At 46.3% G+C, this 18,931-nt stretch overlaps 1 protein-coding gene across 1 annotated transcript in view; it reads right to left on the minus strand.

Moving 5' to 3' along the window:
• Nucleotides 1–386: 386 nt before the first annotated feature.
• Nucleotides 387–18,931, minus strand: part of LOC142490599 (uncharacterized) — a 125,927-nt gene continuing 107,382 nt past the window's right edge. The window contains exons 13-15 of the mRNA XM_075593015.1: nucleotides 14,468–15,588; nucleotides 5,870–6,061; nucleotides 387–1,982 (exon numbers count right to left, since the gene is read on the minus strand). Coding sequence (XP_075449130.1) covers nucleotides 1,104–1,982; nucleotides 5,870–6,061; nucleotides 14,468–15,588 — 2,192 coding nt within the window. The 3' untranslated portion in view covers nucleotides 387–1,103. The remainder of the gene's footprint in view (nucleotides 1,983–5,869; nucleotides 6,062–14,467; nucleotides 15,589–18,931) is intronic.

An 18,931-nucleotide genomic window follows, 5' to 3' on the forward strand; every position in this document is an offset into this window, starting at 1 on the left:
AACTCCACTCACAGATACCAATCCCTTCCCAATGTACCCATCGCTGCTATTACTGTACAGCCTGCTCCACATGCACAGCTTCCCTGCCCAATCCAACTCCACTCACAGATACCAATCCCTTCCCAATGTACCCATCGCTGCTATTACTGTACAGCCTGCTCCACATGCACAGCTTCCCTGCCCAATCCAACTCCACTCACAGATACCAATCCCTTCCCAATGTAACCATCGCTGCTATTACTGTACAGCCTGCTCCACACGCACAGCTTCCCTGCCCAATCCAACTTCACTCACTCACAGGTACCAATCCCTTCCCAATGTACCCATCGCTGCTATTACTGTACAGCCTGCTCCACACGCACAGCTTCCCTGCCCAATCCAACTCCACTCACAGGTACCAATCCCTTCCCAATGTACCCATCGCTGCTATTACTGTACAGCCTGCTCCACACGCACAGCCTGCGTTTGCAAGACTTACTAACGGAGTTACTGACATTGTTTTTCTTCTTTGGGCTCTGCAGGATTTTTTTTAAAGCAATTGCTAGAGGAAATGTTATTGCCTCCATGTATATTGCCTCCATGTGTATTGCCTCCATGTGACCCTGTTTTACCGGGCTCAGTATCCCAGAACAAGCAAATAAAAGCAGAAAGTGGCACAAAGAACACAGGATTCAGGTGAAATATAAAAACATACATATAGGAAGTACACGGCCCACCCCTTCTCCTATCCACTGTAATTCCTCACACTGCGTTAGATCCACTCGGGGCGGGGGTTGTATTTAGGATTTAGCCTGGTGTCTCTCCAAAGAGTTGTTTTATTTCCTTACTGTATTGGCCTCTACCACCTCTGTTGGGAGGCTGTGGAATGAATCCACCACCCTTTCCGGAAGTCCTTCATCTCCCAGTCTCCCACCCTCAAACGTCAGAGCATGACCTCGTGTTCCAGCATTTCTCCTTCTCTGAAGTAATGCTTACATTATGATCATACCCCCCCCCCCCACCCCCTCTCTTTTCCTCCAAACTCTACATGTTGACGGAGGGGTCAGCAGTTTAAAAACGGCGCTATAAAAAAAAATACATCTATTTCCAATGCTGGGCGGGAGTCAGTATAAAGACTGTGGGTGAGTGTTGCTTTTCCGCCTGGTCCGTAGCTGCTCGTTGAGTCTGTTGCGCACCTCGCTCTGCTCCACCTTCCTCAGGGTGAAGTGACGCTCCACGATTCCCATCACCAGCCGCTTAACATTTAGCGGGATCCCTTTCCTGCCCCTCAAGCCATCCAGGTTCACATGGTTTACCCACCCCTTGTAGACATCGAAGGGCACCAGAGCCCGGAAAACCAGAGCCGCAAACCGTCCCGGTTTCCCCCCGCTCCTGGCGAGCAGAGTGCATTCCCTTTCAGCGGTCAACGGCAGCATGGTGATATTGGGCAAACGCTGGCCCACCCGGCTTTGTGCAGCGTGTTGCAGGCTGTAGAAACGACCCGCAGAAGGCATGCTGGGCTCAGGCATATCCTCTCTGTCCATTTGGGTCACGGCTGTTGTAGTCGGTAACATGTCACCCTCATCATGTGAAGAGGGCACAAACATCCATGTCCCATGGTCTACGCTCTGTTCAGAGAGAGTCTCTGATGGGTACTCATGTGTGTTTGCACACTGCAGGCTGCTTTCCGGAGAAGCTCTGCCTGAAGCTATGGACAGTCCATCTTCTGAGCCGAGGCTAGAGTTCTGCTCCTGGTTCTGCCACACTGGAGAGGCGGGTGACCTCACTAAGGCACTAGGTTCTGCTGTAAAGCTGCAGACACTTGCTGAGGATTTGGGGACACATAGTGACGCTACTGTATCCTTCAGCTCCCTCATCTCTTGTGTCAGCTGGGCCAACACGGTCTTTATGCTGTCCCACTCCTGCTGAGTCCTGGTCGATTCCCTCCCGACTCTTCTCAGCTCACTCAGGATTTCTTGGTTCACGTCAGCTGTCTTCATCTTCTGTGAGTAAATGTGAAACACAGTAAATTAGAACTTTTTAAAAGACAAAGACTCCAGTGACACCCTACTTTTAAGGACATGTCACAGAATGTACACATGAAGAAGAAGGCTTCATTGTCTCTTCTTCCCCCTCCCGCCCTGAGAGATGTTAGGATATTCCACACCAAAGCTGCCACTGCATCCTATGGAAACTCTGTAATATTCTGCATTATAATGGGATCATTTGTGTCACCCGGGGGAACAATGTCGCATGCTACATCTGTACACACAGTATGTTTATACACAAACAAACATAGAAATTGATAACAGATAAGAGCCACTTGGACCCCGTCGTCTGCCCATTTCCCTGTCTGTTTGGAAATCTTACTAGATCCTTGGCTGTCTTTCAAATCAGGATTCCCTTGTGCCTACAGCATTTTTTAAATCCCTTTCATGTCTAATCCTGTACCACCTCTGTTGGGAGACGATTCCAGCCACCCACCACCCTTTCCATGAAGAAGCACTTCCTCACATTTCCCCTCGAGCTTCCCACCATCCAGCTTATGAGCCCGTTGTTCTAGCACTTCTCCATCTCGGACCTGTGCTTCCCATCTGCACCTTGCTGGAACCCCCAGTGTGCCTGAAACATCTAGTCTAGCCCCGTCGCATCCACGATGAAACAGGAATGCGTACCAGCCCAGGGAGAATAGCGGGTAATGTAACCCTTTGAATGCAGGGACAACGGTGGCATCGGAGTTCCACTGGTTTTCTTGATTGCGATCTGTAGTGGATTAGGAGAGCGCAAACACCACTACAATGGTGCAAATAATTTTATTCAAACAGTTAATAAAGTCAAATGGGAAAAATTCCCACTCACAAGTTAAAGTGCCTTCCCCCAGCACACTGACTCGGCGTTTCACACCACCAGGGGATGTCTCCTTCTCTGCTGCCTCTGTTCTCCTAGGTCCCCTCGCGCTTGAGTGAAGTCGCCAGGTCGCACACACGCTCGCTCACACAGAGCCCACTGTACACCACTTACCATACTTTTGTTGTGATAAATTGAATTTATTAAATCAGTTAATTACATGTCTCCAGGGATATTCAATTTGAATACAATGTTTTATGTTAATTGGAAGTTTTAAATGACCCATGATACTATAAAAAAAAAGAGACTTCTTTGGAAGGTGTCAATCACACCCCAGCCCCTGAGGAAGCAAAGAGAGGCTTTGCGAAACGCGTAGTGCAGTCAGATCAGGGCGCCCAAGGGATTCTGGCGATCTGCTGAAGTCTTCTGCATCTACTCACATAACATCGGAGGGTCAACCCGTCGAACCCGGAAGTGAAAAGGCACGAGCGCTCATCTCGGTGGCTTCACTCCAGGGCGAGGGGACTCTACCTAGGAGATCAGAGGCAGCCGAAGAGACACCCCCTGGTGTTGTGAAATGCTGAGTCTGTGTGCTGGGGGAAGGCACTTTAACTTGTGAGTGGAAATTCTTCCATTTGATTTGTTAACTGTTTGAATAAAATGATCTGCCCAATTGTAGGGGTGTGTGTGCGCTCTTCTAATCCACAACAGGAACAATCTTCTATGCCCTGAGAGTTGGGAATAGTTTCTAAAGAGAAGCACCTACCACTGATGGACTTAATGGCTACTCACCCCAACTAATGACTTTTGGCTAACCGATATATTTATAATCTGCTGTGTGTGTATCTTCCATTGGGATTGGTGATTATTGGGTCATTTTAGCGCTTTTTGGTAATTGTTTTATGTAATCACATGGTTTGGGGAACCTATCAAGAGGTCGTGGGCAGGCGACCGAGGTCGTGGGCAGGCGACCGAGGTCGTGGGCAGGCGACCGAGGTCGTGGGCAGGCGACCGATGTTGTGAAATGAAGTGAACCATTCCGAACGTGTTCACTACTGCTCCTATGTATCAATGAACACCTATAAAATGAGCACTTATAGCATGACAACCCCTGTACATCATAGGGTGTCCCTGAGGGGCCTTGAACACTGGTCTTTCACCTTCCCAGTCTGGAGTTCTCCCGGTCTCCTGTTCCCTGCAGAGAACTTTATAAAGAGGCTGATTGCCTTATCAGCCTCCCCCCTGTTCCTCAGCCTCCGTCAGGCCTTTATAAGACCTCCACTTCCTGTGCCCGTTTATTGTGATCTCCCTGTAAGAAAGCTCGCTGCCTCATTGTGTTACTTCCTGTTGCTGCGTTACAGATCTCTGCCTGTTTCCTAACAATCACTACCCGCCTGCTGCAAGCCCTGACCTCTGCCTGTTACTGACCATCGCTACCCGCCTGCTGCCAGCCCTGACCTCTACCTGTTACTGACCATCGCTACCCGCCTGCTGCCAGCCCTGACCTCTGCCTGTTACTGACCATCGCTACCCGCCTGCTGCCAGCCCTGACCAGAGGCAGAGGCCTGTTACTGACCATTACTACCCGCCTGCTGCCAGCCCTGACAAGAGGCAGAGGCCTGTTACTGACCATCACTACCTGCCTGCTGCCAGCCCTGACCTCTGCCTGTTACTGACCATCGCTACCCATCTGCTGCCAGCCCTGACCAGAGGCAGAGGCCTGTTACTGACCATCACTACCTGCCTGCCACCAGCCCTGACCTTTGCCTGTTACTGACCCACGCTACCTGCCTGCCGCCAGCCCTGACCTTTGCCTGTTACTGACCATTACTACCTGCCTGCTGCCAGCCCTGACCAGAGGCAGAGGCCTGTTACTGACCATCACTACCTGCCTGCCGCCAGCCCTGACCTCTGCCTGTTACTGACCATCGCTACCCGCCTTCTGTCAGCCCTGACCAGAGGCAGAGGCCTGTTACTGACCATCACTACCTGCCTGCCGCCAGCCCAGACCAGAGGCAGAGGCCTGTTACTGACCATCACTACCTGCCTACGCCAGCCCTGACCAGAGGCAGAGGCCTGTTACTGACCATCGCTACCTGCCTGCTGTCAGCCCTGACCAGAGGCAGAGGCCTGTTACTGACCATCGCTACCTGCCTGCTGTCAGCCCTGACCAGAGGCAGAGGCCTGTTACTGACCATCGCTACCTGCCTGCTGTCAGCCCTGACCAGAGGCAGAGGCCTGTTACTGACCATCGCTACCTGCCTGCTGTCAGCCCTGACCAGAGGCAGAGGCCTGTTACTGACCATCGCTACCTGCCTGCTAGCCTCTCCCAGCCACTGGACTCCAGCCCTGCAGTCGATCCCCATGACATAGGTCCCTGGCCTGTCAGCTTTCACAACGTTCCCGGCATGTCACGGGTCACCTAAAGTGTTCATTATCAAGAAATAAATTCAGCGCTTAACATTAATAGAATCATTCAGCACACGCAATTCTTGGCATTATACTGTATACATACACGTTATTTGCAGCTAGTTTTCCCCAGGGCTTGTCATGTGGAGACTATTTATTATAAGGGGATGTATGAAATGTAACCGCCACCTCTCCCCCACCCTCCCTCCCCCTCCCTCCCCCTTCCCTCCCCCTTCCCTCCCCCTTCCCTCCCCCTCACACACACATTTTAGACTTTGGGCTCTTTGGAGAAGAGACACAAGTTCCTCCAAATCCTACTCAGTCACTTACTGCACAAGATTTAGTCGCTTACAAGATACTGTAGGAGACATTATTTATTCAGTCTGGTAATAATGAACTAACATGTTATCCCAGTAATTCTTAGTCTCCCAACATGGGAGCCCAGGAGAATTAAAGGAGGGAGGGGGGCTGAAAGTGGCAGGAGGAACACTGGGAAATACAGAAAGTGGGGGGCACTGAATGTCAAATAGAGAGAGGGTCAGAGAGAATGACAAATATATGACAGGCCAAATGGAATTGTTGCTCTTCTTTGAGAACACAGAATAGGGGTCCCGGTGTAATGTCCTGTGCCTACCTCTGTTTGTGTGGTCTGGTGCTTCCATGTAACACCCTCTGGAAGGTGCCTCTCCTCCTCCTCCTGCTCCTCCACTTTCACCAGCAGGGTATCATGCAGCTCCTCTGCGTCCTGACCTGTAACTGGGACCTCCCCCCTGTCCGCTGCATCGGCTATCCTCTGCGCCTCCTCACCGTCCCACGTGAAGCAGAGCTGAAGGAACATGGAACGCACAGAATCGTTATGGCCGGGCACTGAGAGAAGGATTGCTGGTTTGTAAGTAGCTAAGAGTTATTAGCACCTGCCTTTTCTGTGATAGGAGGATTTCCTCGCTCACAGGTTCCCAGGAATCTTACGCTTTAAAGGAAATCTCTCTTTTATAAAGCATAAGAGGCGGCTGAAGTTCTGTTACTGTAAGTATATGGATAACTTTTGCTGGCACAAACGTACTTTCTAAAAATATGATTCTTACATGTAAGGCTCTCCGCTCATCGGCTCCTTCCCACATATCAGCTTTGATCTCCCGTTATGCCCCTGCTTGTCTCCTGCGCTCTACCCATAACGGACGCCTCTCAATCCTGTTCACGTCTAATGCTCTCTCTCACATTAAACACTTTTCCCTCACACCGCATACACCAAACACCTTCTCTCCCCACCTTTAAGACAAACCTTAAAACTAACCTTATAAATTGAGCATTTCATTAGACTGCACTCACGGCTACTGTCCCACACCCACAGTCACTGCTACCAATGACTGTCCCTCACCTGCTGTCTCTGTAACTCTCCCAACATACCACTTAGAGTGTAAGCTCTCCGGGGCAGGGATTTCCTTTCCTGTTGTCTGACTCTGTTGCTCTCATTGTATTATAATTCCCTGTACGGTGTTGTCTCTTTGTAAAGCGCTGAGTACAGAGTAAAAAATTGCCTTGAGGGCTCAAAAAGTCTCTGACGCTGGGTTACCGGTGTCACATTGGCCAGATCAGCGGTGCGAGCAGTTCCCCACAGAGGAGCAGAGGGCTGCTGCGAGCTGGTTCTCTCCGGAAATGTTCCTGTGAAGGGTTTCTGTACTAACAAAACAGCCCAGCTTGTTGGTGCAAGTTAACCAAGGTCACGGGTTTCCACAGCACCGCGGTACATCACGTGTGGACATCACATCTACTGGCAAGACATCTGGACTGCATATTTCCAGCATTTGCCGAGATAATACTTGGACTCCCGAATCAACGGCAATCTATCTGCGGAGGCTTCAGCTGACGGAAATGTGACTGACGTCGTTCCTGATTCAGCACAACTGTCTTCTGCACTTTAGGAGTAGGAGAACCAGTAATACCTGCGCTACTGATGAGCAACTGGATTTGTCTATCATCTGCCGGACCGGTAATATATTCTATTCATCTTTATCTACCACATGGCTTGTATACGGGACTCCCTATACACGTATTACACCCTGCCGGTGACTGTGCCCGCCCCTCACACTGACCCTAATTTCAGTTTTAGAGACTCTTTGAGCCATCAAGGCCATTCTTGCTTGATCTGATGTTATACTGATATTTCTTTAAGTAGATGTTTTATATGTATTTTATATCTGCTAGTGGGCATAGGTTGTCCTGTTTCTAATAAATTGTTATACGCCTTCAGACACACGCATTAGGAGTGTGCGCTTCTCCTAATTTTCTACCCGTGTTTTGGGATCAGGCTGTTCCTGGAAGAGCTGCCTTTCTCCCCATCTACAAACATTCCCTCCGTTTATTGCCAATCCAATCTGGCTGGCAATATTGTTACTGTATTTATTCCATCTGTATATTTATACATTCCTCCCATTTATGGTTTGGGTTTACCCCATGTTAGCACAAAATATTGATTTTATTAATATATACACCTTGAGCGCTGGTTTATTATATATATATGCTCATGTAATGTGAGCATGAGATAAAAAGTGGCACTGTGTGCTCATTTGCATGTCATTTCCCAGAATCCCTTGCTGCAATGGAAGTGCTGTTTGCTGGGTGATAATGGTGAAAGACAGGGTTGCAGACCTGTCTAAGACATGCAAATGACTATACAGGAATATTTGCAGTTGCTATATATATATATATATATATATATATATATATATATATATATATATATATATATATTGTGACATAGTCCAAAGATGTTAGGCAGCTTTCTGCCCCATTTTAGAGCAGAAAGTGCAGGAATAGTTAATGATCCGTTCCACAGCTTCACATTAACTCAGGCAGCTGGATGGAAAATCCAGACCACAGATTACAATGGCTCTAGTTCTCCCTCACCTGCTCTTCTAATCACATGCACAGGTATTTAGAGCAGAGAGGTTTTGCATTTCACTCTCTCTCCTTGGAGCCTGGGGGCTGGGGGTGTCGCTACTCTCCTGCATCCAGTATCGAGGTTGACGGCCTCTCCACGTATCACAGTACCAGAGGATTTGCCTGGACACCCCAAACAGATAAGATAAACAAATGGTTACTGCTGTTGCTAAAAGACTGTGCTGTATCTTGTGACCCTAAATGAGAGAGCATTGTTTTAAGCTGGGGAACCAGTTTAGTTGGCCAGCAGCTGTTAGAGAGACTGATTTTGATGTGTAGTTAGATCCCTGAAAGGGATAGGATTTTGTTTATATAATTTGGTTTCTTTTTACTTGAAATAAAAGTGTGGGAAATACTGTAACAATGAAATGAGTGAACTGCTGAATGAAAGTATCTGAGTACCTCTAACTTACACATGTTAAAGCTGCAGTACCTTACTTGGATGAAAATAAAGCAGGCAGAAGCCTGAGTTAAGCAGCTTAATACTTTGCATGATCCTGTTTTTGTATTAAATAACCCTAGAAGACTGTGTCGGAAGAACCCAGACAGACGTCAGCACTACAAAAGAGGGGCGTTTGTCACATATGGTGGAGAATGCGGGCAGACACTAAAGTCTGTGGGTTTGCAAATAAATGCGGGGGTTTAAAATGGCCGCCCAGCTGAAGTAAAATACAGATGCTATGAGTGAAGTCTGTCCCACTGTGTATATCAGTTGTGCTTCTAGCATACACAGAGAATGTGCGAAGTGTGGATGCAATAGCACCCTGAACCCAAACAGAAAACCAAAATGTTTTGCTGAAGAAAAAATTTTTTTTTGCATCTAGCAAGTGCTGTTTGTAAAGCTAATGCCTTTTGCTGAAGTGAGTGAAATTGCAGCTAGCAATTGTCCCTGCCGGGTTTCTAAAATGGCCGACGTGAAATGTTTGTTGTGTAATGTACGTAACCATACAAAACAGTGTCCCTTCAGGCCATACTATGATCACGACCCTGGAGGAGAGCCGTACCCACAGATGAATTTAGTATGCTGGGCCTGTCGTGAAGTAGGTCACATGGAAGATGTGTGCCCCAAAATTTTCAAAGACAAACAGCTGCAAAAGCAAGCAACGCCCTGTGAGTGCAAGCAAGATGTGGAAGCTGATAACAGTGAGTGTGTGCCCAGGACCACTGATATCTCTGGAGCTAATAAAGCAAAAAGAAAGAAAACTGTTCCTCAAGTCACAGGGGAAGTGACCGAGCCACTTGAACCTGCACTGTCAGGACATGCGTCAGAAAGGCGCCGAGATGAGCAACAGCCCATAGGGCCTGGCGCAATCGTCCCAGGAATGACGACACGCCTAGAGATGACAAAGGCTACTGCTACCATCATAGGCAGAGAGCCAAGCGAATCAAAGAAAACAAGAACTGACTGGAAACTATGCTATGAGATGTCCCAGAAAGATGTGCAAAACTTCATCACAGAGTTGGGGGTTTCTCGGCAAGAGGCTAGCGCGCTTAAAGCAGAGCTGGAACTCTCACGCCATGAGGTCTACGCTCGCAGCACAGAGCTGTGTACATTGAAGGAAACCTATGAGAATACCCTGAGTAATTTAGAGACTGTAAAAAGAGAGAATGTAAGTCTGACACAGAAAAATTCAGACTTGACTGACCAGATCAGTGAAGGTGATGAGAAGCTTCACCAAGCAGAAAAAGTGGAGAAGCAATTGATCCAGGAAAAGTTAGAAATGCAGGAAGCACTGCAGAATACAGAATCAGCGGCGATCCAGGCGACACAATCTGCAGAGCTCCAAAAAATGGAGGCGCTGATGCAAACCCAGAGCAAGCACCAGAAAGAGGTGAAGACCCTGAGGGAGGTCTGGCACGATCAGGTTGGAGAGCAGCAGAAGCAGATGGCTGAGCGCGAGATACAGTGCGCCAAGAGAGAGGAGGTGTCCGTCCGTCAGGTGGTTTGCCTGACACTGCGCTATAAAAGCGAGATGGCCGATATCTACAAGCAGCTGGACCACACGGCAAATGAGGGGGCCCGGCTGCAGCTGGAGCTGGACAAGACCCGGGAGGAGCACCTGCAGCTGCAGGTCAAGAATAGAGAAAATGAAACAGAGTTAAACCTCGCTCTGAAACAGATGACGGACATGGGAGAAGCGGCTAAAGTGGTTCAGTCGGGCTATCAATCCTACCTCCTAACCAAGCAAGCGGTACGTTCCTATACGTGTATCTTCAATGCTGTTGCAATATTACGATTTGCTATAAAGATGAAGTTGGAGAAAGAGATTCCAAGGCTAAAAGAGACACGGTCACAAAAGGAGACCAGGGAAAGTAAACTCAATGCCCTCACTGATGACAAAGAGGAAGGAGAAAGAATTGACTTTGATTGTGCTGCTGTTATTCCAGAAACAGATAGGCACCCTCCTGAGAATATTCTCCCTGATCTGGAATTCAAAAATCCAGATCCTCAATTTCATTTACGTTGTCCAGAAGATTATCAAACTAGTGGACACACCCAGGACAACACAGAAGATGTTTTAGCCAAGTGGGTGGCAGTTCCTGAAAACACAAACTTGTTGACAGATCCTGATGACATGGTTAATATGGACTACGTTTGTACAGAGGCAACTAGGTCTCCAAAACCCAAAGGCCTGGTAATGGCCACAAAAGGGAAATCAAAGATTGAAAAGAAAAAACAACGAAGGTTAACACGGCGCCTGAATAGTTCCATATCTCACCAATCTGGACCACACTGTGGAGCCAAGGAGAATCTGGTCCAAGGGTCTCATCAGAAGCTAAAGAAACAGTCCAGTCATTTGCAGGTTGCAGCGGGCTATGAAATAAAGTCAAAGGATGCAATAGACTGGAAGTCAAAAAAAAAAAAAAAAAAAATGTTTGGGGGAACTGACCGATTTATTTTTTTTATTACACGTGTGGACTATGTCACGGACACTTAACTATGCAAATAAGCATTTTGTCAATATTACAATGTTATATTGGTTCTCTGTGTTGAAAATGTAGCTAAACTACAAATTAATATACAGGGTTGATGGCCCTTAAGATTACAAGGCTGTAGTATAAGAGAAAAAATATTGGTAGCTTACAATATGAAAAAAAAAATGCCCTTTTCGGTTGGTAAATTTATAATGAAGTTCATATTCGTATCATGTGAATACTTAATGTTGTACTGAGGAGTTAGCTCAAGTATTTCAGGTAGGACGCTCACCCCAGTGAGGTCCATGGCCGCTCACCCCAGTAGGTGTGAGCTGGGGAGGGGGATATGTGACATAGTCCAAAGATGTTAGGCAGCTTTCTGCCCCATTTTAGAGCAGAAAGTGCAGGAATAGCTAAAAATGATCCGTTCCACAGCTTCACATTAACTCAGGCAGCTGGATGGAAAATCCAGACCACAGATTACAATGGCTCTAGTTCTCCCTCACCTGCTCTTCTAATCACATGCACAGGTATTTAGAGCAGAGAGGTTTTGCATTTCACTCTCTCTCCTTGGAGCCTGGGGGCTGGGGGTGTCGCTACTCTCCTGCATCCAGTATCGAGGTTGACGGCCTCTCCACGTATCACAGTACCAGAGGATTTGCCTGGACACCCCAAACAGATAAGATAAACAAATGGTTACTGCTGTTGCTAAAAGACTGTGCTGTATCTTGTGACCCTAAATGAGAGAGCATTGTTTTAAGCTGGGGAACCAGTTTAGTTGGCCAGCAGCTGTTAGAGAGACTGATTTTGATGTGTAGTTAGATCCCTGAAAGGGATAGGATTTTGTTTATATAATTTGGTTTCTTTTTACTTGAAATAACAGTGTGGGAAATACTGTAACAATGAAATGAGTGAACTGCTGAATGAAAGTATCTGAGTACCTCTAACCTACACATGTTAAAGCTGCAGTACCTTACTTGGATGAAAATAAAGCAGGCAGAAGCCTGAGTTAAGCAGCTTAATACTTTGCATGATCCTGTTTTTGTATTAAATAACCCTAGAAGACTGTGTCGGGAAGAACCCAGACAGACGTCAGCACTACAAAAGAGGGGCGTTTGTCACAATATATATATATATATATATATATATATATATATATATATATATATATATATATATATATATATATATGTATATATATGTATATATATGTATATATATATATATCTATATACACACACACACACACACACAGAAAGTCCCAACCGCGCACACTCTCCCTCAGAATTCAAGTGGGGATATCCACAGTATATAAAAACCGCAGGTGTCTGGGTGGGCGTTCCGTTCACCCACAGGGGGATCCTCTCGGATCTCAAACAGAAGAAACGAGGAAGACCCCGGGCGCCGGAGGGGAGTTGTAAATAAATATATTAAAAACACAGAACAAGCATAAGTAACTGTGAATGTACATAATCTAGTACACGTAATCCCAAGGACCACGGCTTGTGTTTGGTTATAGGGCATGTGGCATTATTAGCCAAACACAACCCTTGATCTACGACATGGCGTTCATATGCTGATCCGGTGCCCTGGGAGCATGTCTATTAGATTATATATATTCCGTTTCCAATTAACCCATTCAAGTATCTTGCCTTGGGTACATATGGGAGGACTCGCTAGCGTAACAATCCCCCCCTGATTTAGCACGTTAAGCGTGCGAAACGCGTTGGTTATTTGCTGTTATGTTGCCACACAACGTATCTCACAATGACATCATCAGGTTCCTGCGTCTCTTGACGCGTGTGCGACCCTGCCGTTCCTGGAGCTGCACGTTGTGGTCCGGGGACCCGGTGGTCCATCTCCGGACCCCCTGCTACTCGGAACGCAGCGTTGTGACTACTTATATTTACTCAAATGCAAGCTACTTGCTTGTCGTGTGTTTTTAATATATTTATTTACAACTGACCTCGGGTGCACAGGGTCTTCCTTGTATTATTATATAATTATTATATAATATATACACTGTATATACTGCACGTGCATACATAAACACACACAAAATAAGATGGGAGGATGAGATGAGAAGATGTGTTGGGGCGACGTGGAGAAGAGAGGCGGTCTCTCCCCTGCCGTCTCCTGCGCTGCTCTGCTTCTGCTCGATCGTATGTTTTCTCCTGCCGCCGCCAAGCCACCGCCGCCCGCTGTCTCGACTTGTTCCCCCCACTGACATGGTCTTCTACTGCCGCCTGCTGTCAGACTCCTGTGCCGCCCGACGCCAGTAAGTGAGAAGGGGGCTGGGGGGTGGGCGCAAATGTCGGATAATACTTTCCATTTTATCCGTCATTTTCTGTTATCCGACACGGAATTGGTCCCGTTTAGGTCGGATAACCGAGTCTCTACTGTATATGGAACCCCCCTCTGGGTTACTAAAGGTGCATAAAGGGTTAATGTCTGCGGAATTGTTGCAAGGCAGTGACCTTTAAGGTATTGTATCAAGTCAGCCAACCGCCATGTAAGCCCCGCCCCTATTCTGGAAAGGGCTCACTCCTGTATTGCCCAGTAAAAAGGATGGGGTGAAATTATGAGGAGCCCTGCCACTTCCATGTAACCATGGTGACCTGTGAGGTCACCAGGTGGTATAATGATGGAAGTATGGGGGGTTAGGCCTCAGACCCAAGAAGTGCCTCTCCAACATCAGGAGGACTCCCAGAGAAACAGGAGGGGGTCTCCATATGTGTGTATGTAGACCTATGTCTAATACGTGTGTAATTCTGTGTTTAGCTATGTGAGATCACTTTTATTGTTTTGATAGATAGGGAAAGTGCCCCAAAGTATATAGGGCCCCGTGAAGATCTGATGGGAAGTCCGAGCAATACACTGAGCGATCCCTAAACCAGGTACCCCAGAACTGTCACTAGCAAGGTTGCTCTAAGGCCGCCTTTGGAAGAAGAAAGCACACCAGGTCACTAAAGAGGACATCTGTGCTCTTGTATTAATGAAGGGTAGAAAGAGCCTGCAGAGAACTCCAGGATAGTAGAAGTTATGGAAATGGATATTCCCCTGTGACTATGTACAAGACAAGAGTGATGCAAGCTGTGTGTGCCTCCCTGTGGAGATGTATGGACTCCAGGGAAGAGAATGCAAAAGTATAAACCTGTCCTGTCAATAAAGCCTGTCCTGTTTGTATAAACGTTCCTGGCGCCCTTTTTTTACCACACAGAGCTTACAATACCAGCCAGCCGAATGCCAGCACCCTGAGAAGGTAAAGAGAGGCTGTGGCACCATAGTGACACTCCTCAGGAGCCGGGCAAGAAGGGGTTACATATAAAGATATATAGATAGATAGATATAGCTAATAAATATTATAAACACATACCTGTCCTGTGTGGTCTGAGTATGCACACATTTGCGGTCCCTCTCTGGGATATTCCTCATGCTTTGGGCTCCGCTCTCTCACATGGTTACTCTGCTTCCTCCTGGGGCGCTCGGTCTCCCAGCTGGTTCCCAGGCTTCCCCGGGTGTGTTTCTGCAGGTGCCTCTGGAGTGACTTCTTCCGTATAAACCTCTCCCAGCACTGAGGGCACTCGTACGGACGCTCCCCAGTGTGCCTCCTCATGTGGGCCACCAGGTCTGAGTTACGACTGAAGCTCTTGGCACAGCGGGAGCAGTGGAAGGGCTTGTGCCCGGCATGGCTCCACAGGTGGGTGGTAAGTGTGGAGTTCTGTCTGAAGCTCCTCCCACACTGGGAACAGGTGTAGGGCTTCTCCCCTGTATGGGTTCTCCTGTGAGCAGTCAGGTGCTGCTTCTTGACAAAGGTCTTTGTGCACTCACTGCAGCTGTATAGCCTGTCCTGGCAGCAAGCCATCTGGTGGGACAAGTCTACGGGATGGCTCCAGTTGTCTCCAGACTGGGAGCATACGTAGGGTTCCCCACTACTCTGACTCAGTTCTGGATTGCGTGATCTCGCTTGGGCAATTTTCTCATTTTTATATACGTAGGGTTTCTCACTATTTCTGTCCTTCTGATGTTGGATTGAGTTTTCCTGAATAATATCCCCATCATCTTTGCATGTACCCTGGGTGCACGTGTAGGGTTTCCCATTTTGGTCAATCTGCAAGTAGGAACGGTGCGAGTTCTGGATAATATCTTTGCAAGCCATCCTCCCATCCCCTAGAGCATGTCCCCTGTGATTGTTGATAACCTCCTTAGTTTGAGGGATATCAACTTGTTGCCCAGGTGAAACTTCATCTTTACACACTCTCTGAGGTCTCTTCTCCAGCTTCAAACCTGAAGACGTCCTGCATACTTCTTCTGCTCCTCGCTCAGCTGAACGTCTGTCCATGCCACGCTTGTCTGTCTCTCCATTATGCGTTTCCTCTACACGTTGCTGCCCTGATCTATCGTGACGGGTTAAGTCCTTCCCGGGACTCCCCACTTGCTCCGGTGGGTTCCTGGTCCCCGGAGCATTTTCCATGTCTCTATTTCTCAGCAAGGGACCTGCAGAAGGTAAAATGAGTATACGGAGTTTAATGATTTGTCTCTAATTATTGTCTAATAAGTTGCAGATATCTACAGAGACCATGAAGCAGGACAGAAAAAACACAGACACAAGCAGCAGATAAAGAGCACTTACTAATCTGCTCATTCTCCTACCTCCCTAACTCCTAACCAAACACGACTTCACGTACTACCTTTTGCTGGACCAGTGCGTAAACGTGCATACTACAAGGCAGATACACCGCCGTGAAGAAACGTGTTACAGTTTTCATGTACGGTGATAATTATGTACTGATATTGCGTCTCACTCCCCGATCCAACATCAATTACCATTAACTCAATGTAATTCCCCCTATCAGCACTTAGCGAGGGCCGAAATACCTGAAGGAAATCACAACTGCCGATATCACTGAAACAATGACGCTAAATCCTCGCCGGTAATGGGCTTGATGGCTTCCCTCTGTGTGCCGCCATGTTTAGCGTTCCGCGTCTCTCTGCGGTCCCACTGGTACCTCCTGTGATGTCATTTATTCCTCTGCCAGTGACAGGGATCGTTTCTAACAACAGAAAGTGTGACTAAAATATCCCACTGTCCTTTCAGACTGACTTTCTTTAGCAGTGATGTATCCCCAGTGTGAGAAGCAGCGATTCTGCAGGATAACTTAGTTACATTATATCTTCCCTTCACCTACAGTATACAGAGCTGGAAGTTATATAAAAGCAGCAAAGCATGAGAAATACTGTATGCTTTTTCTTTTTTTTAACAAATCAGTTCTGTAGTATTAAATAATACTGTCTACATTTTTTTTTTTAACTCCTAATGCCATTCTTAATGATTTTTTTAAATGTACCGATTATCCTCTGGTTGCTACGGCATCCATTTAGAAAGTCATATCCACTTCCTCTTTTGAAACAGGCTCTGAGATCCACCTCTTCAAGCTCTGCCCTTTGGCAACAAAGTATCACAAACATATATGTTGCTGTGTTCCAAACAGCAGACTGTCTATTGCTCTGAAATCTGTATCAATAATGTATTACACTTATTAATATAATGCAAATAAAAGAGAATATATTTGGTGCCTAAAATAATAATTTAAAAGTCCTGGTGTATTGTGATAAATGTCACACAGGTGTATCATACAACCGTCAGTTGTTAGGTTGAAGACGAATGTCCCAGTTGCTCCAATCGAATTTCAATGTGGATAAATTCCCAGTGCATGAAAAGAAAGACAAATCCCATGTGGCATAATATTGTTTGATATAAAATTAGCACAAGGTGCGGAGCTAGAAGATCCTCAGAGGGAATAGCGAATATAAACAGGTGAGTGAAAAAAGGAAAGTACATTTATTAAAAATCAAGTATAAAAAAAACACAAATGGCGTAACAATACAAGAGACCACAATAATCTAAATCATACTGATAACTTCATACACATATTTTGCTATTTTTCTTTTTCTTATTTCTAGTTAATTATAGATGCCAGAGGTATTTTATTAAATGTATGTGTTCATGTAAGTTTTATTGCGGATGTGCTGATAGGTGCACAGGTGCTACAGGTGAATGTTGATATAAGGGACTATATCATAATGGATTAAGGCCCCTTTCCACATCACACCCCTGAGGAAGATATTTCACTCTCGAAACGCGTAGGGTTATTCCGTTTGGCACGGCGAATCCCCATTTACGCCGCTCATTGAAGCTGGGACGTGCTGGCAGCCTCCAGCTGATTCCCTGAAACCGGGAACCGGCTTTTCTCACCCCTCGCGAGATTTGAGAGGAGAGTTTGCGGATATCAGAGGAAGCCTAGGGAAGCAGCAGCGCACGCGCAGACACCCTCAAGCTCTGTTGGTGAGATCTACAACCAGGACGCCATCAGCTGGTCTGAGGCGCGGCACAACACGGAGACAACCGGGCGTCTCTGCTACACGAGAGGGGATAGGCTCTAATTATACACCGCGCACACCCTACCTACGTCTAGTAAGTAGGGCATTGATCCATTACAGCAGATTGCCGTTGGAAGTTATCAGTATGATTTAGATTATTGTGGTCTCTTGTATTGTTACGCCATTTGTGTTTTTTTTATACTTGATTTTTAATAAATGTACTTTCCTTTTTTCACTCACCTGTTTATTGTCGCTATTCCCTCTGAGGATCTTCTAGCTCCGCACCTTGTGCTAATTTTATATCAAACAATATTATGCCACATGGGATTTGTCTTTCATTTCATGCACTGGGAATTTATCCACATTGAAATTCGATTGGAGCAACTGGGACATTCGTCTTCAACCTAACAACTGACGGTTGTATGATACACCTGTGTGACATTTATCACAATATGCGGAGAAGAGTCACCTAATTAATAAAGGGGATGGGACATCTCACTTATGAGGAAACATGGTCCAAATTAGGTTTGTTTAGAATTATAAAGTGGCGTCAGACGGGATATGAGACTTATTTAGAAATATGTAAGGAGCCAATACTTTGAAGGAAATATGTAATCCCAAAAGGCAGGACAAAGGACACGGGCCAATGTCTGAGATGAGAGGAAAGGAGATTTCACCCGCCACAAAGGAAAGGTTTCCTTACAGTTACAATGTGGAATTTACTACCAATGGATACTGTGATGGCAGATACAACAGACATCGTTAAGAAAAAGGTTAGACATATTTTTAGAAAGCAAAGGTATATAACAAATAAACTCATTGTCATTACTGGAGTAAGAAAGGAATATTTTCTTTGAGACGTAATTGGCAAAAGTTTCACAGGGTTTTGTTGTTGTTTACTTTCCACCGGATCAATACAAACAATGATAACATATGTTGAAGGGGATATGTCTTTTTTTTTAACCTCATCTACTATACCGTTTCCAATATAAATTCCTAAACGTCACTGTTGTGCTTTCAAAACATGGTCCACATCAGAACTGTCCTCCAAAATCCATTGAGGTTACACATGAAGGAACTCAGTTGTCCTTGTTAAAGAATTAAGCAGGGAGTAAAAATTTAAATATACAACAAACAGAGACCCACAACAGCAGCTGAATCCAAAGGTTATCAACAGATCAGTCCCTGGGGTGTGTCACCCAGCCCTGCACCATGTTTCTGTGCATCTCTGCAGGTCTCTTTGGGAAAATAAGGAATATTTCAATCGTTAAAACCTATGTATCAAGGCAAGTTTAGAGCAACACCTTGCACCCAAGTATCAAAGAATTCTGCCCCGTCTTGAGATGCATCACATTCTGCGTCTCTGTCCCAGCTTGCACCTTGGGGAGAGTCAGTAGGAGGAGTTGGGGAGGAGTTACATGGGGCACATATTATAATGAGATGTATCACATTCTGTGTC

Source organism: Ascaphus truei, chromosome 3 (assembly GCF_040206685.1).
Source record: "Ascaphus truei isolate aAscTru1 chromosome 3, aAscTru1.hap1, whole genome shotgun sequence".
Taxonomy (NCBI): Eukaryota; Metazoa; Chordata; class Amphibia; order Anura; family Ascaphidae; genus Ascaphus; species Ascaphus truei.